The sequence below is a fragment of the Pongo abelii genome, chromosome 12 (assembly GCF_028885655.2).
Source record: "Pongo abelii isolate AG06213 chromosome 12, NHGRI_mPonAbe1-v2.0_pri, whole genome shotgun sequence".
In the NCBI taxonomy this organism is placed as follows: Eukaryota; Metazoa; Chordata; class Mammalia; order Primates; family Hominidae; genus Pongo; species Pongo abelii.
The window spans coordinates 38,641,780-38,665,747 of NC_071997.2; the positions used below are offsets into that span (position 1 = coordinate 38,641,780).

General features: G+C 39.6%; 1 protein-coding gene across 1 annotated transcript; it reads left to right on the forward strand.

Annotated features, from left to right (window-relative positions):
* Positions 1 to 3,245: 3,245 nt before the first annotated feature.
* Positions 3,246 to 23,353, forward strand: LOC100458364 (sulfotransferase 1C1). Its single transcript, XM_054547775.1, has 7 exons — positions 3,246 to 3,417; positions 5,820 to 5,948; positions 16,437 to 16,534; positions 20,320 to 20,446; positions 21,396 to 21,490; positions 22,658 to 22,838; positions 23,072 to 23,353. Exons 1-7 carry the CDS (start codon positions 3,246 to 3,248, stop codon positions 23,182 to 23,184), a joined length of 915 nt encoding a protein of 304 aa, XP_054403750.1. The 3' UTR covers positions 23,185 to 23,353.
* Positions 23,354 to 23,968: the final 615 nt, after the last annotated feature.

Below are 23,968 nucleotides of genomic sequence, written 5' to 3' on the forward strand. Positions count from 1 at the left end.
CCTGCCACTCGAAAGAGAAACATGAGAGACAAGAGTTGGTGGAAGGAAAAGCAGATTTTTTAAGAGAGCAAGCAAACCAAGAAGATGGCAGACTAGCATCCTAAAGTACCATCTCAAGTCACTACAAATTTTAGGCTCTTTTTATGTTAAGGGAAAGGGGAAGAAGAGACGGTGGCAATAAACAGGTGACTGACAATCTGAGTGCCAGCGAGGGTCTGAGGAGGTTAAGAACTTTTTTCTCTTTGGCCAGGTCACAATGCTTTTATAAATGTTTCAAAAAACATAGTTGTTAACATAGTTTTTTTTAATCCCAAAGTTAGTTTTTAAAACTACATGATTGTTATTTTTATATATTATCTCACTACTCCAAAATTATCTCAGCCTACATATAAAATGAGTTAAAGGCCCCTTCAACAAAAATAGTTAGTTACATTAATTCTTTTGCTATTTCACTATTACATGACCTCCTGCCTTCCTCTTATAAGAACACTTCTGATCACATTGGGCTCACCCAGATAATGCAGGATAGTCTCCCCATCTCAAGGTTTTTTCACTCAACCACATGTGCAAAGTCCCTTTTGCCATGGAAGATGACATATTCACAGTTTGCAGGCATCAGGACATAGACACCTTTGGGAGACATTATCGTGCCTATTGCTTCATTCTTCCCAGTGCTGTGTGATTGCAGAGGAAGTTAGTGAAAGGGCTCCTTCCTGTTCAGAGGCCAAGGTGAAGTGCGTCCCTCTGAACACACAAGGATGTCTTGAAAGTCCCCAGCGACAGGATTCAGCTGCAGCTCCACATTCCCTCAACATAGCACTAGTGGCATCTGGCCTAGGTCACAGGAGCTACAGGAGTCTGCTGAAGAAGGGGTGCTAGGGGTCATATTTCTGGTCACACGGGCTCTGCCTAGTTCCATTCATAAAATACCACAAGGAAATATGGTTTGGTACAAAAGTGATGAAAAAGTAATAGGTGTATACTTTCCAATTTATAGAATAAGCTGTTTACATATTCTGTGCTACCTCCCTGGAACAGATAACATCTATTTGACTTTTTTTTTTCTGAGCTAAATGAATGACTTAATCCTTTCTCTTCCAGAACATAGTGTCTAAAGTGGAAACAGAGATTTTTCCAAATGTTAACCATGCATTAAAAGACATATGGTCAACCTTAGTGGGCCGGGCACGGTGGCTCACGCCTGTAATCCCAGCACTTTGGGAGGCCGAGGCAGGCGGATCACGAGATCAGGAGATCGAGACCATGGTGAAACCCTGTCTCTACTAAAAATACAAAAAATTAGCCGGGCGCGGTGGCAGGCACCTGTAGTCCCAGCTACTTAGGAGGCTGAGGCAGGAGAATGGCGTGAACCCGGGAGGAGGAGCTTGCAGTGAACCTAGATTGCACCACTGCACTCCAGCCTGGGCAACAGGGAGAGACTCTGTCTCAAAAAAAAAAAAAAAAAAAAAAAAAAAAAAAAGCTTAGTGGAGTTACATTTTAGAGTGTTTTAAAGAATGAGTTGAAGATTGATTACCTAGGAGCATGGGTATAGGGACACAAAACAGGGTCACGAAAGGTCTAAGGTTGTTCAGGAGATCGAAGTAAGTTCAACGATGAGAAGACACAGGTCATGGGGGCAAGGGAGTGATGGGAGATGAAAAGGGATGCCCATCAAGGACCAGATTCTCTCTTCTTTGAGGCTTCCTTTGGAATAGTTCAGAGATCACATTTCTGCACACTTGAAAAATCATACCATCTTTTTAATATCTCAAAATCCTACCCAAACTTAGAACAACTTCTAAAAGAACTCATTAGAACATGTCTTCCGTTTAGGAGGAAGCAGTAGCACTACCAGGTACAGTGTTAACACCTGCCATGGTTGACTCCATCGGCCTGCAGAAACTTTCCACCTTTGCAATTGCTCCTTTAAGTTAATATCTACATCTCCATGGCCCTATTAAAGCTATCCTACTAGGTACTGGAAACCCATCAATTTTGTTCTTAAATGAGATCATGAATACCACAGAAAATGTGTGCTGGAAGCACATTACATATTTCTGAAACATCAATTTTTTTTTTTTTTTTTTGAGACAGAGTCTCACTCTGTCACCCAGGCTGGAGTATAGTGGTGCAATCTCGGCTCACTGCAACCTCCACCTCCTGTGTTCAAGCAATTATCCTGTCTCAGCCTCCCAAGTAGCTGGGACTACAGGTGCATACCACCAAGCCTGGCTAATTTTTGTATATTTAGTAGAGACGGGGTTTCACCATATTGGCCAGGCTGGTCTCGAACTCCTGACCTCGTGATCCACCCGCCTCGGCCTCCCAAAGTGCTGGGATTACAGGCGTGAGCCACTGTGCCCAGCCTGAAGCATCAATTGTACTTGCACCTTCTGGGTAGAAGGAAATCATTTTTACATGAAACATTAATAAGTATATACTAAGATTCACTATAGTGAACTAAAGTGAACTACTATGGGAATAATGATGACATCCCAAGCTAGTTTGAGTTCCTCCCCCAGAAAAGTGAAGTTCCTCCATAGCTGCCATATCGCTCTTCCACAGAGATTTGGGCAGGCTTTGAGATCTAGAGTTGTAAACATGCAGGGAAATTTCTATGTAACCCAGACCACCAGACTGAAACCTTCTGAAGATCACTGTCTTATAGAGACCCAACATGACTTAATGAAGCCTGTTCTGTGCCTTCTCCCAGCTCTGTGGTAGGCTGGGTCAGATGCAATCTAGTGGGCCCACCCCCAGCCTGCTTCAGTACTGGTTTGCATCCAACCAGTCTAAGCACTGACTGCATGAGAGCCTTCCTTTCCTTGCTCAAACTTGACAAAAGTCTGTGAACTGAGTGGCCCCTCTGTCCCTGGGCTCCACGCCAGGGCCTCTGCTTGTGGCTCAGGCCTCAGGCGTCTCTGATGAGCCAACACAAACCAGCTCTTAGCTAAAAAATCTCCCAGGTTTGTGGTCCTCCCTAGCGTTCATCCCCATCAGAGGTGCACTTATTTCTTTACCATCTTTCTTTACCCAGAAACAAAGCTATTTGCAATTCTCAGGCTCCCACAGTTTTTACATCTCTCACTTAAATTAACATGAAACACAGTAATAAATTCCCACTATGTGTCTCTTCTGACTCTCTCAGACAATAGTCTTTTTTAAAAAAGGACTGACTGTTCTAAGTATTAGAAATGACACAGCACACCTTTGTTTTAAGCAGCTGTCCAGTCCTCCCAGTAAGATGTCCTTGGAGAAGATGAAAGAGCTTCAGCTGGAGGAAAAATTTCTACACCCAGAAACTAGAGAAGTGAATGGAATCCTCATGGACAAAATGATTAGTGATAATTGGGTCAAAATCTGGAATTTCCAAGCAAAACCTGATGATCTCCTCATTGCAACCTATGCAAAGGCACGTGGGTATGAGGAAATGGCAGGAAAGGCAGATTTAGCAGAGCACTGACACCTGGAGTGAGTCTCCCAATTTAAAAATGCAGGTTTTCACCAGTGCTGGCCCTGGAAAAAATGAAAACAAGACTTGCTCATGATCTCCAATCCTCTACAATCCAAGATCTTCCTTTCATTTGGTCCCTGTAAAAGAGATTGCCAGAATCCCAAATCCCCAAAGGACTGAAGGAATTACAAAGAGCATAGAAGTTCTTACAGTAAACTTGCCAACAAGCCAGTCCTTGCTCCCATCTGCTAAGCCAGAATTAACCACAGTTCTTGCCCTTAAGAAGCTCCTTCCAGTGGAGGAGACAGATGTGGAACTGAATGCTTTCACCCCACTCTAAAAAGTACTGACAGAGTTGGGGCCAAAATTTATGTGAGTATGATGGGGAAGATGTGAGAAAGGGAAGGTGGCATTTACCAGCATCTTATGAAAGGAAGAGGAGTTTGTGGGAAAAGCAAAAGTCGGAAATGGCAAAGAGCATCCTAGGCTTGTGCAGGGTGGAGGAATGGGAACATCACCACCAGCAAGACTGTGATGATGCATTGTAATCCCCATGTTATCTGAATATATAATTTCAGACAGTGTGACCAAGTGAGGTAAAGGACTTTAATGAGTTTGGGAAAGTCTCTCAGTGGTCACTTGACTCAACATGAAGAAATCCATAACCAGAAAGATTTCAGAAAAGGGTCCCTTCACCACATTTCATGGAAATGTGTTTCTGTCCTCTTTGGCTCCAACCTCCCCTCCTTAGCCTCACTGCCTTCTTATTAACTCAGCATTGGCTGGCCAGGGCTTTCTTAATAAACTTAGGTAGGGGCTTGCTATTAGTAGGTTTCAGTTTCTCTAGAATCTCCTTTCTGTTTGATTTGCATTGGACACTTTTCTTTGCCCAGATGTGAAGGTAAACCTGTATTACCTAAGGGCAGAAATTTTGTTTCGGTTTGCATGGGAAATTATGCAGTTGGCCCCAAGGCCCTCCATCCAAAGGCCTCAATGCTTCCCCAGTCTTACTCCCCCATCTCTCCCAGCGCCTCTCAACTTCCTGTGAGCCCTCCTTCCTTCCCAGTGTGGAATATGCATGCCTTTTTCTTAGCTCCTGAGGCTCCTCACCTAGGACGCTGTGCCTTCTTTGTGAAGATGGACATTCAATTCCTACTTCAGCCCTTCATTTCAGAGCTACCATCCCCTTTCCTCCACTGAGCCCTATTGACGCCTTCTGCAGTGAGTCCGCCCTCCTCTGAACTCCCGGAGCCCTTTACACATCATTACAGCCCTTCCTGGAACAGTTTCTCTTTCGGTTATGTGTATGGGTCTCATGTTTCAGTTAGCATCAGGTTTGGCTGCAAGCCACAGAGACATCAAAAGTAGTAAGAAGAGAATGGATATTTGGTGGACAATTAGCTCTCTCTGCTTCAGTCCACCTTTTTGCCTACCCACACGTCCATTTACAGTCCTCTTCTGTATCAGTGAAGATTCTATTTGACTACAAGTGTTAGAAAACCCAAAATAACACAAAGGGAAGAGCAGTCAGGAGGCTGGTAGCCTGGGGCTGAAACAGCGGCTGCCTTGGTCATGAGCTATCCTGGTCCCTTCTAGCTTTCTGCTCCACCATCCTCAGGTGTGGCTTTTGAGTTTATGGTCCAGTATGACTGCTGGGGCTCCAACCACCACAGGCACATTCCAAATACTAGCAAGGAGGTAGGAAGGAAGGAATAAGGCCATATTCTTTCCTTTCATGACAGGTTCCCAGAATTTACTGGCATGGCCACATTTATCTGCAAGAAATAGTAGAAAATATAACCTTTGAGCCAAACAACTATATGCCAAGCTAAAAATTGAGAATCTATTAATTTGAAAGGGAAGGGAAGAATGCATAGTAGCTATGGCAAGAAGCAGTCTCTGTCACAACTTATCTCCTCCCAAAATATTGTAAGCTTGTTAGAGCAGATATAATGGCTAATTCATCTTTGTATCTCCCTACTTTCGTTTGCTTCAATATTCAACCACGAAGCTACATTCATTAGGGACAAAGCCCCATGGTATGTACTAGGAATAAAGGAAAAAAAAAAAAGAATGAGTCCCTACCTCCAAAGAGCTCTTAGTGGCAAGGAAGCTAATATGTAAGCAGACCATGATAATCAATGAGCACAGATGGGGGCTGGTGCTCAGAGAAGAGGCCCCACCCACTCTGGGTGGTAGGCGGAAGCCCCGCTCACCTTGGGGGTCATGTGGAAGAGAGGGCGGGTGAGCTGATCCTGCTCAACATTCAGCAATTGGGAGATTAACTAAATACATGAGTAACCATGAAAATAGAATGAAATTATGCCACGAGTGGGTGAAGATGAGAATAACCAATGCTTCTAGGCACAACCTGGACACAGGAGATTGTGGACATGATCCAAAATGATGGGGATGTGCAGAAGTGCCAGAGGGCCAACACATTTGACCGCCATCCTTTCATCGAGTGGGCGCTGCCCCCACCTCTCAACTCAGGTAAGTTTGCCCGAGTGAGACCTACGGCGTTGGAACCACTGTACTGGGTCAGTTTTCACCTAAGAGGAAAATCATTTCTGCAGTTAGCCTTTTAGAAACTATGTCCATAAGGAACTGGGAAGAAGTTTGAAGGGGGTTCATGTCAAAACACCTGGGGAGAAAAGTACTGCCATAAATCATTACACTTTACACCAAATATACTAAGAAATGCAAGACAGAGAAGGCACCCTTGAAGATTTTGTAATCAAGTTGGGAATAAAGGACACGTTTTTATAAAGCCAATTGTAATAAATAGTAGTTTTCACAGTAGGAGACAAGCCTTTGGTGGGAAGGCATAGACGTTAAAATCACACAGTTCAGCTTCAAATGCTGGTATGGATTTTTTTTATCTGGGTACCTTGAGCAAGTCATTAAGCATCTCAAAGCTTAATTCTTCTTCATTTGTAAAATAATAATACCTAATATGTATTGAAACCCTATTATTGATTGGGACAATTATTTCAGCAACATTTATTGAAAAATATTTTTTAATCTTTCCTCCCATTGAATTGTCTTGACTCTTTTGCCAAAATTAATTAACTGTTTATGTATGGGTATATTTCTGGATTTTCTATTCTGCTTCTCTCCTTGATGTACCAGTCTTTATGCCAATATTACACTGTTTTATAATAATTCCTGTAGTTTTATAAGTTTTGAAATTAAGTAGAAATAAGACCTCCCCATTTCTTTCTCTCTCTCCCTTTTTTTTTTTTTTTTTTTTGCTTTAGCTATTCTAGGATCTTTGCATTTTCATATAAATTCTATAATCAAGTTGTCAGTTCCTACCAAAATCAACAGGCAAACAAAGAAACAAAAACCTCCTCATATTTTGGCTGGGATTGCATTAAATCTATACATCTATTTGGAAAGAATTAATACCCTAACAAAATTGGCTTTTCTGGCCTATGAAAGTGCTTTATGTCTCCAATTATTTAGAATGTTTTAAATATCACTCAGTAATGATTTACAGCTTTCATTATGCCTGTCACATCTTTAGTCAAATTTAATCATAAGGATTTTTATTATTTTATTAAAATATATTTTAATATTGTTGTATTTTAATTTTTATTTATATGTTGCTGATATGTTGAAATATGTTGATTTTTTGTTGGCCCTTGTATCTTGCAACTTGACTTATTAATTCTAGATTTTTTGTACTTTTCGATTGGATAGTGGATTTTCTACACAGACAATGATGTCTTCTTTGAATGAAGACAATTTTACTTCTTGCTTTCTAGTCTTAATGTCTATTATTTCTTTTTTCTTCCCATATTTCACTATCATCTGGAGTCTCCAGTGCCGTATTGAATAGAAATAATTAGAGCAAACATTCTTGCCTTGTCCCTGATCTTAGTGGAAAAGGATTTGTTCTTTCACCCTTAAGTATAATATTAGATGCAGATTTTTTAGATATCATTTATCAGAGTGAAGAAGTTTCTTTTTATTCCTTGTTTTCTCAGAGTTTTTAATAATAAACCACTGTTGCATTTAGTCAAATGTTTTTTGACTTGGGAATTCAATTCATGTATTTAAATTCATTCTTTGTTTAGGGCTATCAATTTTTGTCTGATCATCATGTTAAATGTACTCGTTTTTAATATGTAGTGTTTTGTTACATTTAATTTCACTACATTTTTCAGAATTTTTGTAATTTTATACCAGTGGTGTTTAGCAGAAGTTTTTAATTTCCAGATGAAAGTGCTTCTTTGGTTTTTTTTTTGTTTTTTTTTTGTTTTTTTTTTGTTTTTTTTTTTTTTAAGATGAACTATAATTACTTTATTTTTTTTTATTTTTTTTTCTTTTATTATTATTATTATTATTATTATCATACTTTAGGTTTTATGGTACATGTGCGCAATGTGCAGGTAAGTTACATATGTATACATGTGCCATGCTGGTGCGCTGCACCCACCAACTCGTCATCTAGCATTAGGTATATCTCCCAACGCTATCCCTCCCCCCTCCCCCCACCCCACAACAGTCCCCAGAGTGTGATGTTCCCCTTCCTGTGTCCATGTGTTCTCATTGTTCAATTCCCACCTATGAGTGAGAATATGCGGTGTTTGGTTTTTTGTTCTTGCGATAGTTTACTGAGAATGATGATTTCCAATTTCATCCATGTCCCTACAAAGGACGTGAACTCATCATTTTTTATGGCTGCATAGTATTCCATGGTGTATATGTGCCACATTTTCTTAATCCAGTCTATCATTGTTGGACATTTGGGTTGGTTCCAAGATTCAATGCCATCCCCATCAAGCTACCAATGACTTTCTTCACAGAATTGGAAAAAACTACTCTAAAGTTCATATGGAACCAAAAAAGAGCCCGCATCGCCAAGTCAATCCTAAGCCAAAAGAACAAAGCTGGAGGCATCACACTACCTGACTTCAAACTATACTACAAGGCTACAGTAACCAAAACAGCATGGTACTGGTACCAAAACAGAGATATAGATCAATGGAACAGAACAGAGCCGTCAGAAATAATGCCACATATCTACAAGTATCTGATCTTTGACAAACCTGACAAAAACAAGAAATGGGGAAAGGATTCCCTATTTAATAAATGGTGCTGGGAAAACTGGCTAGCCATATGTAGAAAGCTGAAACTGGATCCCTTCCTTACACCTTATACAAAAATTAATTCAAGATGGATTAAAGACTTAAATGTTAGACCTAAAACCATAAAAACCCTAGAAGAAAACCTAGGCATTACCATTCAGGACATAGGCATGGGCAAGGACTTCATGTCTAAAACACCAAAAGCAATGGCAACAAAAGCCAAAATTGACAAATGGGATCTAATTAAACTCAAGAGCTTCTGCACAGCAAAAGAAACTACCATCAGAGTGAACAGGCAACCTACAAAATGGGAGAAAATTTTTGCAACCTACTCATCTGACAAAGGGCTAATATCCAGAATCTACAATGAACTCCAAAAAATTTACAAGAAAAAAACAAACAACCCCATCAAAAAGTGGGCGAAGGACATGAACAGACACTTCTCAAAAGAAGACATTTATGCAGCCAAAAAACACATGAAAAAATGCTCACCATCACTGGCCATCAGAGAAATGCAAATCAAAACCACAATGAGACACCATCTCACACCAGTTAGAATGGCAATCATTAAAAAGTCAGGAAACAACAGGTGCTGGAGAGGATGTGGAGAAATAGGAACACTTTTACACTGTTGGTGGGACTGTAAACTAGTTCAACCCTTGTGGAAGTCAGTGTGGCGATTCCTCAGGGATCTAGAACTAGAAATTCCATTCGACCCAGCCATCCCATTACTGGGTATATACCCAAAGGACTATAAATCATGCTGCTATAAAGACACTTGCACACGTATGTTTATTGCGGCATTATTCACAATAGCAAAGACTTGGAACCAACCCAAATGCTTCTTTGGTTTTTGTCTTTGTGTTTGATTTCTAGTTTTATTGCATTGTGATAAGAGACCATTGTTTGTAAAATGCCAATGCTATCAAATCTACTGATGTTTTACTTGTGCCTTAATATATAATTATTTTGTGAATTTTCTGTTTGCTTGAGAAGAAAGTATATTCTCTATTACTCAAAAGATTTAATATATTACATTGTTTAAACACTTTGTATTCTTCTGTTTTTTCCAGTTGACTTATTTTGCACTGAAAGTTAAAATATCCTATTATTAATGTGTTCTGTTTGCATCTGCTGTGGTTTCTGTTTGGCATAAGTGGTTACTTGATTATGTGGTACATAGATATCCATGGTTACTATATTTTATTAGTATAATGGAATCTTTCACATTATGAAGTTTCTTCTTTGTGTCATACATATTTGGGGTTGAATCTTAATTTATCTTATAGCATCACAATCCTTGCTTTCCTTTTTTAATTTTTAACATTTGTAGGTTCATAATCAATGTATATTTTTACAGGATACATGAGATGTCTTAATACAGGCATACAGTGCATAATAATTACATCATGGAGAATGGGGTATCCATCTCCTCAGGCATTTATGCTTTGTGTTACAAACAATCCACTATACTCTTTTAGTTATTTTAAAATTTACAATTAAATTGTTATTGACTATAGTCACTCTGTTGTGCTAACAAATAGTAGGTCTTATTAATTCTTTCTAACTAATTTTTGTACCCATTAACCATCCCCGCATCCCCCACAAACACCCACACTACCATTCCCAGCTTCTGGTAACCATCTCCATGAGTTCAATTTAGATTTTTAGTGAGAATATGCAATGTTTGTATTTTTGTGCCTGGCTTATTTCGCTTAATACAATGATCTCCAGTTCCATCCATGTTGTTGCAAATGACAGGATCTTTTTTTATGGCTGGATAATACTCCCTTTAAGACAGCAAATTCCTTTCTGGCCTGAAGTGTGTCTATCCATTCATGTGATGGAGACTTAGCTTGCATCCAAATCTTGGCTATTGTGAACAGTGCTACAACAAACATGAGATTGCAGATATCTCTTTGATATACTGATTTCCTTTCTTTTGGGTACATACCCAGCAGTGGGATTGCTGGATCCTATGGCAGCTCTATATTTAGCTTTTTGAGGAATCTCCAAAGTGTTCTTTATAGTGGTTGCACTAATTTACATTGCCAACAACAGTGTAGAAAACTTCCCTTTTCTCTGCATCCTCACCAGCATTGTTTATTGCCTGTCTTTTGGATATAAGCCATTTTTGCTAGGATGAGATGATATTTCATTGTAGTTTTGATTTGGATTTCTCTGAAGATCAATGATGTTGTGCACCTTTTCATATGCCTGTTTGTGATTTGTTTGTTTTCTTTTCAGAAATGTCTATTCAAATCTTTTACTCATTTTTGATTGGATTATTGGATTTTTTCCCATACAGTTGTTTAAGCTCCTTATATATTCTGGTTATTAATCCCTTGTCAAATGGGTAGTTTGCAAATATTTTCTCCCATTCTGTGGATTTTCTCTTCACTTTGTCAATTGTATTTTTTGCTGGGCAGGACCTTTTTAACTTGATGTGATCCCATTCGTCCATTTTTGCTTTTGTTGCCTGTGCTTGTGGGGTATTACTCAAGATACTTTTGCCCAGACCAATGTCCTGAAGAGTTTTCCCAATGTTTTCTTGTAGTAGTTTCATAGTTTGAGGTCTTAGGTTTAAGTCTTTAATTCATTTTGATTTGATTTTTGTATACAGTGAGAGATAGAAGTCTAGTTTCATTTTTCTGCTTATTGATACCCAGTTTTCCCAAGCACCATTTTTTGAAGAGACTGTCTTTTCCCCAGTGTATATTCTTGGCACCTTTGTCAAAAATGGTTCACTGTAAGAGTGTGGATTTGTTTCTGGGTTCTCTATTCCATTCCATTGATCTGTGTGTCTGTTTTTATGCTAGTACCATGGTGCTTTCGTTTTTTGAAGTCAGGTAATGTGATTCCTCCAGTTTTGTTCTTTTTGCTTAGGATAGCCTTGGCTATTCTGGGTCTTCTGTGGTTCCATGTAAATTTTTAGGATTGTTTATTCTATTTCTGTGAAAAAATGTCATCAGTATTTTGATAGAGATTACATTGTATATATAGCTTGCTTTGGGTAGTATGATCATTTTAACAATATTGATTCTTCCAATTCAGGGACACGGAATATCTTTCCATTTTTTGGTTTCTTCTTCAACTTCTTTCATCAGTGTTTTATAGTTTTCATTATAAAGATCTTTCAGTTCTTTGATAAAGTTAATTCCTAGGTATTTAATTTTATTTGTAGTTATTATAATCAGGAGTACTTCTAAAATTTCTTTTTCAGATCATTCACTGTTGTCAGAAATGCTACTTATTTTTGTATGTTGATTTTGTATCCTGCTGTGTTACCAAATTTTTTTATCAACTCTGATAGTTCTTCTGTGGAGTCTTTAGGATTTTCCAAATATAAGATTACATCATCTGCAAACAAGGATAATTTAACTTCTTCCTTTCCAATTTGGATGTCTTTTATTTCCTTCTCTTCTCTGATTGTTCTAGCTAAGACTTCTAGTACTGTATTGAATAACTGTGGTGACAGTGGGCATCCTTGTCATGTTCCAGATTTTAGAGCAAAGGCTTTCAGTTTTTCCCCATTCAGTATGATACTAGCTGTGGGTCTGTCATATATGGCTTGTATTATGTTGAGGTATGTTTCTTCTATACCGTTTTATAAGGGTTTTCATCATGAGTTCCCACATGCTCCAGAGGTGGCATCTGGGAGCCAGAGACTACTGTCAAATACCTTAGAAGTCTACCTGGTGTTCTATTGTACTGTGACTAAACCGGCATTCAAACCACAAGATGTAGTCCTGCCCACCCTTCCTTCCCCTTTCCAAAGGCAGAGGAGCCTCATCCCATGGCCACCGCCACCACAGGCCCATAGGGAATACTGCCAGACTACCACTGATGTTCCCTGAAGGCCCAAGGGCTCTTCAGTCAGCTTGTGGTGAATGTTGCCTGGCCTGGGACACACCCATCAGGGAAGTGGTCTCCCCTCTGCCCCAGGGAAGGTCCAGAAATGTCATCCAAGAGCCAAGTTCTGGAATTAGAGTCTCCAACAGCCTACTTGGTGCTGTATCCCACTGTGGCCAAGCTGGTACCTGAAGCCAGCATGTCTCAAGGTCTCATTCAAGGCCCTCAACATAGTACCTGAATGTTGCTGCTGGTTATTCAGGGCCCAAGGACTTTTCAGTTAGCAGGTGATGAATGCTGCCGGGACTCATTCTTTTTTTTTTTTTTTTTTCTTGAGACAGAGTCTCACTTTGTCGACCAGTCTGGAGTGCAATGCTGTGATCTTGGCTCACTGCAACCCCCGCCTCCCAGGTTCAAGCGATCCTCCTGCCTCAGCCTCCCAAGTAGCTGAGATTACATGCGCATGCCACCACGCCTGGCTAATTTTTGTATTTTTAGTAGAGATGGGGTTTCACCATATTGGCCAGGCTAGTCTCGAACTCCTGACCTCGTGATCCACTTGCCTCAGTCTCCCAAAGTGCTAGGATTACAGGCATGAGCCACCATGCCTGGCCAAGACTCATTTTTAAAGATCCTTCCCTTTAAGAGAGCGGATTCCCTTCTGGCCCAAAGTGTGTCTAGAAATGTCTGGGAGCTAGGTCCTGGAAGGGAGGCTTCAAAACTTTCACCTGTGCCCTATCCTGCTGTGACTGAGCTGGTATCCAAGATGCAAGACAAACTCCACCCCACTCTTCCCACTTCTCTCCTCAAATGGAAGTAACAGATCTCGTTTGGTCCTATGAGCTGTGCGGCCTGGAAATAGGGGAGGGATGATGCCAGCACTCCCTTAGCCACACGGGCTGGTATCTCAGTAGGTCATATACCCTGACCAGCCCATTGTCTCTGAGCCCATTGCAGCACTAGGACTCTCCTAGGAGTGGCAGTCCTTGTGGCCTATACTGCCTTTTGGGTTTATTTACAGCCCCAAAGCACTTTGGACCTCAGTGGCAAGGCTTGCAGGAACTCAAATTCCAACCACTGGAACCAGTGATTCCCATCTGATTAGGGCTGGTTTAAATGCTCCCTCCATGGGCATGTGCCGGCTGAGTTTGGTCCAGTTTTGCTTTCTGCTGTAAGACAGCACTGAGTTCAATGCCTCACAATTACTGTGCTCTCCCTACCCCAATGCACAGAAACGCTCTCAGCACCACACTGCCACTTCATGGGGGCGAAGGAGGGGTGTTGTTGGCAATTCAAGAGTCATATTTTGTTTTGTTTTGTTTTTAACATTTTCAGTGCCTCTTTCAGGGATACAAAGTTAAAACCAAGTACTGTGAGTGCTCATCTGATTTTTGGTTCTTATGAAGGTGCTTCTTTGGTATAGATAGTTATTAAAGTGGCATTCCTTGCACGGCAGAGGGGCCAGAGAGGTGGCATGATCAGTGGAGCCTTCTATTCATCATCTTGCTCTCCACAGTCCTTGCTTTCTTATAGTTTTCATTGTGTTTTATATCTTTATCCATTCTTTTATTTTTACCTTATATTAATTATTATGTTTCCGGGTATTCACTTGTACAATGCATATAGTTAGGTTTTATGAGCCAATTTGAAAAATATTAATAGGTTATTTAAACCACTCACATTTACTGATATGACTGACATGTTTGGTCACAATTATGTCATATCATCATTTGTTCAAATTACTGTTGTAAAAAGTAATATTTACTGTGTTTCTTTCCCTATTTAGTATATCCTTTTTATTTTCCTTTTTGTTTTAAAAAAGTGGGGGATTGTTTGTTTCGATGGTGTGTTTGTATTTAGAAAAGTTTGTATATTTTTTTGTAGTGGTTACTTGTGTATTATTACCCTTTACAAAACCTTAATTCCTCCTTTCTCTTACTTAACTTTTTACTATCTGATCTGCTGGTTTCAAAGGAATACTGTGACTCCCCCTATTAATTATACAACAGCAAATAATCATATTTCAAATATTAAGTTGTATTATTACTACTTTGTGGGAACCTATAAGGTTTACACATTATTCTTCTACTCTTGATCTATCCTCATTAATTTAGTTGTAATATTATATAATGTGAAATATTCACCATCGATCCTTTTTGCAAAGATTTCCAAGTCATTTATTGATTGAATGGAACCTATTCTAGCTAATTGATCAGGAAAGGCACATGTGTATTGTATTCCCTAGTCCTTGCACATTTAAACCTTTTTTTGGTCTATCCTTGATACTTGAAGCACAGCCTGCCTGGGGATAACATCTTTCTTTCACATTTTCTGTCCTTAATTTCTTTAAAATGTTGATCAGCAGTTTCTTTGCTTTTCATGATGTTTTCAGGAGTCTGATGCCAGTTTGGTTCTATTCACCTTCAGGATCATTTCATCTTTTGCATAAGGCATGAATTTTTTAAATCATAAAATATAATAATTTTACCATATATTTCAGAGTTGATCATTATGAATCAACTTTCCCAATACCCCATGGTTAACATATAAATTCCAGTCTTTTTCTCTAGAAAACTGTTTCAGATTACAGGTTTAAATACTAGTTTTATTCCACTGTTTTCATTTTCTTCTCAGGGACTCCAATTTCTACTAATGTTAGACCTTCTTCACCTGTCTTCAATGTCAGCCACTTGCTCTCTGAAACTTTTTACTTCTTTCTTTTTCTTGTGTCATTGTCTTAATTGTTTTAGTGCTTTTCTTCAATAGCATTTATATTTTCATTTAAATCTATCCCCCATTATCTACTTTATAATTTAATTTTTAATGCTATTTTGCCTTTTCTTCTACTTCTTTGTTGAGTTCAATCAAATCTTTTTCACTTTCCTTTTTCGTCTATGTCTGTCCTTACTTTTTGTAGTTCTGATTTCAGATTTTATTTTCATATTCTCAAATGTTTGTTTCAAGATATTTAATTTAGTTTAAAATGTTGCATTTTCATTTTCAGCTTTTTTTAATTTGACTCTTTGATCTTTATAGTAGCTTTGTGTCAATGAAATCTGTGCTTTTTTCCTATTTTTATATACTTCATGAACATAGTTTCTAGTTTGAAAACATCCTCTTCTGTCAGTTCTGCCTTCTTCTGAGCAGTTTTGTTTATAAGTATTTAGTACTGGTTAGTGGGGAGGAGAAGAAATTGGCATGCTTTTTCTTTCTCTCTTTTATGCAAAATTTTTACTTTAATTTTCTCCCTCTTGCTTCCTTCTATCCCTTAACTGCTGTGCCTCCAAGGAGAACTTCCCTTTCCTTACATATCTTATTCTCCGTCAGAAGCTATCTTCTCCATTACTGACACTTATGCTTTACTTGCAAACCTCTCCCCTGAAGTTGGTGCTGCACATGGCTACATCCAGCCTATATTCAGCATTTTAGCAGTTAGCGTTGGACTTTCTATTTCCAGGAATACTTCCTCTGTGCTTTATCTAAATCTTTCTTGCCTCTCTACTGTTTTTCACAAAACTTCTCTTCCTTGACTCTCCACACTCATAGACTCACTGATTTCTAATCCTGGCTTTCACATTTACTAACTTGGAAAAATGACTTGATCACTATAAGGCAGTTTTTCAACTAAAAATATTTCCCAGCACAATGCTTGCACATGTCTGATGGCTGTTGTGGTTCTTGACCTTGAAAGTAAAAGTTGAAAGAAAATCTTGCATGCTTTAGAGCTACTGGGGCTATTATAGAGCTGTTCTCACCAACCTCAAACATCTTTATCTGCCCACACAAGCACACACCAATGCCCAACAACTAAGGGAAGTAATGTGCCTCCATAGTTTTCAATATTTCATCAGTGCTTTCCTCTACCAGAATGAACAGTAAAGTTGTCATCAGAAATGGAAAATAAAAATTATTATTTTAGACAGAGAGCTGACTATTAGGTCAATCTGATTTCAAATGATTGGCATAGTACTAATATCGAATCTATGCAGCTGATGAGAAATGTTTGGCTGAACTGTGTGGCCTTATTTCCCAGGTCTGGATCTGGCAAACAAAATGCCTTCTCCTAGAACTCTGAAGACTCATCTGCCTGTTCAGATGCTACCACCTTCCTTCTGGAAAGAAAATTCAAAGGTAAGAAGAGCCAAGTCTTCAAACCGAGTTTGAATGGCATGGCCAAATAATATCTCTAAGTAGAAACTTTCAAAGACACTAAAAGAAAGATAGCCAGTGGAGCCATAGGGCAGATGGTGGCATTACTCCACATTCCCACACACTCCATTCTGGATTCACCTTCCTTTAAAATATTATTTTTGGGTACATATTGGGAAATTTTCAGACAAAATTATTCTGACTGTCTGCCATCTAAGCCACATTCAAAGAAGGTGATCAATGAAACAAAGCAGGTATTTCCTGAGGAACAGTGATCTCTTAGATTGTGTCCTCTAAGGAGCTGGCAGAGTCAGACCTGAAAGAGAATTATTTGGAGGAAAACCTGTAAAAAGAGGAGTAAGACAAATAAGGATGGAGAGCAATAAGACCATGATGCAAGTCTGACCCCTATGAAGGAGAGGCAAGGAAGGAGAGTTGAAAACTCACACTACAATGCAGCCATGAGCAAGATTCATCCAAGCTGATGGGGAGTACTCTAGCCAAAGTCAACCATCAGAGAATCCCATATCTCATAGACTGGGCCTGCCTTAGCATGCCTGCTGTGGTTACTCACTAGCCAAGAGCAGCCGTTTGGAAATGTGGTCTTATAAAGAGCATGATAGTGGGTTCAGAGTACAGCAGCTGAGGCCATCCATCACTTACTTTCCACATTCAGAGATCTGAACAGCCCGTGTTCATGGCCACCATCTGGCTGCCCTGATGAGATTATGTACACCTTGGTATCCAAAATCTGCTTCTCTTCTTTTCAGGATGAGAAATATGATTTTGTCTTATATTGGTTTGGTCCACCCTTAATACCAACTGAGAAATCAACAGACTCTCAGAAAGCATATCTCATGAAGCAAGATCCTAGGAACTGTTAGACCTTTATTTCCTTCATTTTCAAAAAATATGTTTTTATTTTGACACTTTCTAATTCAGATCCTATAAATGCAGTGTACATTGAATGTAGCAGGGTTTCCTTTTGATTTTTGCTTTATAAGTTAGTCTTAAATTAATTAAATGTGTAATATAAACAAAATATCGACCTATTCATTTGCAATGAAAAGTATAGCCATTCAGCAGAACCAAATGCTTGTATCAGCTAGACCAACATATCATCTGCTTGTGGACAAGCTTCTTTGTAAACAGTTATCTGAAGATTGCTGAGAGAGTCTGTTGATGTTAAAAAGTGTTTTTCAGCTATGACAGCTGCAGAGTCTTTCAACCTTCTAGACTGAAGGAAACCATAACAGTCAAGTCTAACCAAGACTATCTGTCCTTGGTGCAGTGCTCAGATACACGATGCGAGTGATTGCTTTTGACATCCTCTTTTTTCTGAGCTTCCATGACTCACTACCTCTTTATTTTGTCCATCTTCTATCTCCAAATAAGGTACAATATGATTGAATAGTTTTCCAGGTATCCGCTTGCTTTGCTTCCCTGATTTGCTGATTTGCTTCCCTGAGATCATACCCAGATCACCTGGATTTGTGAAAACTTCTTGGTTTATTCCCACAGATAAATACCTTCACTAATTGTATGTTAATTTTATTCCTCAAGAACCAATATTACTTCCAAATCTTGTAGACTCATTGTCAGAAGACACACTAACACTTGGTTAGTCATCATACTAACATCTTTTTGTAAAATCATGTCTTCTAAATAATGTAAACATCTCAGTGGCAGCACTTCCATTTATCCACTTGGACTTGGTGTGAATTATTTGAGTAGGAAAAGACTGTAGGGAGCTTACTCCAAGTTTTTCATTTTATGGTGGCATGGTAGGCTGAATAATAGTCACTCCAAGATACCTACATCTAATCACCAGCACCTGGGAATATTATTGTATATTGCAAAATGGACTACACAGATGTGACTAAGTTAAGGATCTCGAGATGGAGAGATTATCTTGGATTGTCTTGGTCTTAAATATCAGCACAAGGGTATTTAAAAGATGGAAACAAGCATATCAAAGGAGGAAATAGGAGCTGTGACAACTGAAGCAAGAATTTGTAGTGATTCAAGGAAGGGGTCAAGAGCCAAGGAGTTACAGGTGGCCTCTAGATTCTAAAAACAAGAAAATGAATTCTCCCCAGAGCCATTAAAGGAAACAGCTTTGCTGACACCTTGACTTTAGCCCAGTGAAATCAGGCCTTTAGAATAGTGAGAGAATAAATCTACATTGTTTTAAGTCATTTGTGGTAATTTGTTACAGCAGCAATTGGAAATTAATACAGATGATTCAATAAGTTCTCAGAAATTTTATTTGACATTGGACCCCACACCTAATGTACATCTGAATACATTCCCTGTTTAGCCTAGGACTTCCTATTTCCATTTAGGCCTAGAAGGCAATAAGCAACTTAAGCATTAAGGAATATTACACAAAATATACGTACATAATAATAAGACTTTGCATTTGCATCATACTTTTTGACACCATAAATGCTTTCATAAATGCTGGATAGGAAGCCAGCAGCAAGAAAGGGGGCAGAAAAACAGAGTCATGCCAGGATTGTGTTCATCTGAGTGAGCAAAGATGGAAAGCAAGAACCTAGGGCAATTCACTTAGAGTAAAATAGGGCTGGATGATTGGTTGTGTTGGACACAGAAGTTCCGTAGTGAGACACAGGACAAAAATTCTTGAGAAACCACTGAGAATGGTTCCTCCCCAGCCCTGCTAAGATTGCATACAGCAGGGTAGGATGGGATGGGAGCCAGAGTAATGAGGGGAGGAGGGGTCACCAGGACAAGAAGCCAAGAAGTCAGCTCCTTCTCACCAGACCATGCCTGCCCTATAAGAAGACCATCACACACAGCTCCAAAGATGGACTTAGCACTGCCTCAAGGGTCCTTCATCCTCATCAGCAAATGAATGTAGGAGTGATAATTTATCGGTAAGGCTGGGATTCATATCATGGAAATTAAACCAGATGGCTAGTTGCTTTAGCTCCTCCCAGTCTAGAACCTAGTTTAGATTCCTTGCTTAGTGAAAGCCAAGGGGAACCTCCACGCACTGAAAAATATACCAAATGCTATCGTCTGCATTTGTCCCTTCAAAATTCATATGTGAAATCTTAACCCCAACAGTGATAATATTAGGAGGTGGGACCTTTGAAAGGAGATTAGGCCATGAGTAGGGAACCCTCATGAATGGGATTCATGATTATGAAAGGAGATTAGGCCATGAGTAGGGAACCCTCATGAATGGGATTCATGATTATGAAAGGTAGGCCATGAGTAGGGAACCCTCATGAATGGGATTCATGATTATAACACATGGCTGTCTTGAGGCAGCAGATGATCACTATATACCAAATCTGCCAGCACCTTTATCTTGGATTCTCCAGCCTGTAGAACTGTGAGAAATAAGTTTTTGTTGTTTATGAGCCACCCAGCATGTGGTATTTTGTTATAGAACCCTGAATGGATGAAGACATGGGTAGCCTCCTTAACCTCCAGAAATATCACAGTTAGGGTGAATGTAGTATGCACCATGCAAACAGGACACTTCTATCAGAGAAAAGGGGTGCTCTTAATGATCATGCTAAGACCACAGCTATAAATTGGAACTGCACCTAGACAAACTGGAAGAGATAGTCACCTTTGATCATAGAAAATGGATGAACATTCAATCATTCAAATAGGAGAGTCCAAGGTTCTACAAAGAGGCTTTCTAAGATTATGGTCCTCTGCACTGAATAATGATATTTCTCTGTCTTGTTTTCTGTCTGCCTCTCATTCCTCTTGCTGGCTGATTCCAGATTATCTATGTGGCTAGAAATGCCAAGGACTGTCTGGTCTCCTACTATCATTTCTCAAGAATGAATAAAATGTTGCCTGACCCTGGTACATGGGAGGAATATGTTGAGACATTCAAAGCTGGAAAAGGTGAGTGGAAGAAAACTGTGAGTTCATATTTCCTTATTCATTCACCTGCTGACAGCAGAAAGGAAGATAATTTTCATTGAACGGCCGTATCCATCAAGGTCTTGTGAGGAAGTAGATGGCACACTCAAACTGGGTCATCTGGGAAGACTTTAACAAAGAGACTATTTACAAGGCTACGAGCAGAGTTTAAGGAAACTGACAAGGGCTAGTACAGTATTCTGGGGAGAGTACCAGCAGGGAGTCATATCTCTCCAGAGACAAAAGAGGACCCCTTGACTGGAGCTAAAGCCTTTGGTGGGGGAAGCAGTGAGCCAACAGGAAGGACATCAGGGAAATAAACACAATGTCCTTCTCTCCTTCTGCCTCTAAATGCCTTCCTATGCCTCTTGCTGACACAGTCTAACTATAATCCTGAGGGCAAAGGAGGTCATTGACACAGTCCATGCAGGTCGCTTTGCAGGGCACAAAGCAGAGCACAAGAGGATGGAAAGCGGAGTTGGCAGAGACAACAGAAAATACCCAGCGAGCCTCTCTTCCTTCTATTTACCATTGAAGAGAGTGAAGGTGCCCAAATATCCAGTACTTACAAATTTTTCACAGTAAAAGTCTTTTTAAAATCAGCTTGTTCAGGAACAATATTTATTGCATGATATTGACAATGCACTATGTGACGATGCAAGGAAAATAAAGGTGTTGAATCCCTGGCCACAAGGCAATCTTTCATGGAGTAATAAGTTCAAGGTTGGAAATATAAAACAAGGGATCCAGAATACTTTTTATCATCACCCTACTTTAAAAAAATATCCCTGTCTTCTGCAAATAAGAATGCTGTCCAAGGTCTTTGTCTTCTGGTTGTATTTATTAAATGTCCCCTTTTATTTGAAATATTCATGTTTGTTTTACAAGTTTCATGCTGGCATTGACATCTCATCTCTCTCCCTCCCCTCAGTGCTGTGGGGTTCCTGGTATGACCACGTAAAGGGATGGTGGGATGCAAAAGACCAGCACCGCATTCTTTATCTCTTCTACGAGGACATGAAGGATGTGAGGGCTGTGCCATCTCCATCAGATCCTCCCACATCCTAGGATACATCGATCCCTATTTAGAATCCTAGTGCATGGGCTTTCCTGCAGAAGAGCCTTCAGTGCAAGTCCATGACACTGTTTGCAACTCAGTTTTATCCTCAAAAGCTCTAACTACTTTCTCGGTATTCTAAATCTGCTTTGCTGTAATTCAGTTTTCAAAATATTCTTCTTCCTCAGGAAATAGCACATGCTTTATAGTTGAATCACTCTGTTGGATCCTGACACTTATAAGCCAGATATCTTTATCTGCAAAATGGTATCATGTCTATCTCATGAGATCATTGTAAAGATTTACACTATCATATTTGTAAAGTGTACATAGTTGTGTTCAAGAAATTTAGCTTCCTTCTCCCTCTTGCACACCTCAACCTCACATCATAAAGCAAAGTTTAATCCATATAAACACTGGTAGGATTAGTCCCATATATTGGGACAGTGGACTGATTTCTGAATTTCAAACCATGGTGTATGAGTGGCTGCACAAATTCACTCTCATGACCCAGTGCATCAGCATCCTAGAATTACAAAACTGGCATCTAAGATGTCCTCAGAAATTTAATCAAAAGCTATAGCTTTCTTTCTGTATCTCTTTGATCAAAAAGATCCAAGAAATAAGGATTTATACTTCTGGGTCAACTTCAGATTCCTTTTATTCCTTCTCTTAGTGACCTTCTGTTAAGTTCATAGGTTCTTTTTGCCATCTGTTGTAGTCCAAATACTAGAGTTAGTTATACTATGCTTCACCACCAACATTGTTCCTCCTTCACACAACCTTCCCTGTTCTCCCCCAGGAGATATCATTGCTCCTTCCCATCAAATCTCCTGGCACTCTGTCTGTACGCAGGCAGCATGTACTTTCTCAGCCAGCCTTGTGATTGTTTGTGTTTATGTTTAATTCCTTTCCTTCAAGATAAGCCTCTTGAGGGCAGGGACAGCCCTCATCTTTGTGTTGCTACAGTATCTGGGACAGTACAGTGCCTGGCACTAGGAGTCACTTGAGAAATATTTTTTAAATCTGTTCGAATGATCCTTTAACTAATTTCTCTCCAAATACTGTCCAAATAGAACATCACCCCTAAGGGAAGACCCAACATGATTTGTTTGGTGTGACTGCTCCACATACAGGACCCAAAGCGGGAAATTGAGAAGATACTGAAGTTCCTAGAAAAAGACGTATCAGAGGAAATTCTGAATAAAATCATCTATCACACCTCCTTTGATGTAATGAAGCAAAACCCAATGGCCAACTATGCCACTTTTCCCACCAGCATTATGGACCACTCCATCTCCCCTTTTATGAGGAAAGGTAGATAAGCTTTGTAGTCTAAGATGTCAAATGGAACTCTGTGGTCCCCATGGTCTGCTTAGATTTTCCAGTAATTTTTCATACTCCATTATTTATTTTTTCCAGCAGCACCACTGTACAACCTTTGAGAGGCAAGTTGCCTGTTTCTCCCCATTCTTGGTGGGGTCCTAAGGGTGCATGCTTACCTCTCCCTGTACTCCTACAGCAATCATTGAGATTTTGCCTTGTTTCAGGGATGCCTGGAGACTGGAAGAACTATTTTACTGTGGCCCAAAATGAAGAATTTGACAAGGACTACCAGAAGAAGATGGCAGGAAGCACCCTAACCTTCCACACAGAGATCTGAGAGCAGTCAGGGAGTCTGTCCTGGACTTTCTTACCAGATTTTTGCCATTTGAGCCTCATGATCAAGGACACTTAAAACAGAGACACCCTTCCTCAAGTCTGGAGCTGTTACACACTAGCTGTAGATTCTATGCCACTATGATAATACTTCATCAAAATGTAACCAAATCCTGGGTAGAGTTTTTAATTAAGATACATGATCCCTCATTTAGACACCAATCACATAATGTACTCCCCTGTCCTAAGGCAAAATAAAGACAATTTAGTTCCATCACTAGTTTACAATAGTGAAATAAATAAAGAGATAAATAAGAGTAGAATTTCAATGTAAGAGAAAGTGAGCAAGAGAAGAATGAGGATGAGAAGTGAGCACTGAGGAGAATGTGAGGGAGAACTGGTTTTTCTTTTTAAAGGTCAAGAATGAGAGGCAGAGGATAGTCCTACTCTTGAAGATATTAGATTAGGAGGTGCAGGGGGTGGCATGAAGGGTGGAATGCTGTGAGCTGGGTCTGGCTCAGGTGGCTTCAAGCTGAAATGGTCCCAAAACCAAAGAGAAAGACCACAGGAGAGCGATAAAGAACACAAGATGAACAAGAAACTCAGCCTACTTCTGTGGCCAACACAAGGCTGGAAAAGAGAGAAAGACTGTATCTTTCAGATGGACTTCCGAGAGAGAGAGGAAGTCTTCAGTGAGCTCAAGGGAAAAATAAAATAAAATATTCAGTAACTCATTGACGTTAAGAAAAGCTTAAATTTCACATCTCTGTGGAAAATCATTTTTTATA

Coding starts and splice junctions, on each gene's coding strand:
- LOC100458364 (XM_054547775.1), top strand. CDS start 3,246: ATGTCCTTGGAGAAGATGAAAGAGCTTCAGCTGGAGGAAAAATTTCTA. Junction 5,949..16,436: donor GCCCCCACCTCTCAACTCAG/GTAAGTTTGCCC, acceptor CTTATTTCCCAG/GTCTGGATCTGGCAAACAAA. Junction 16,535..20,319: donor TCTGGAAAGAAAATTCAAAG/GTAAGAAGAGCC, acceptor GGCTGATTCCAG/ATTATCTATGTGGCTAGAAA.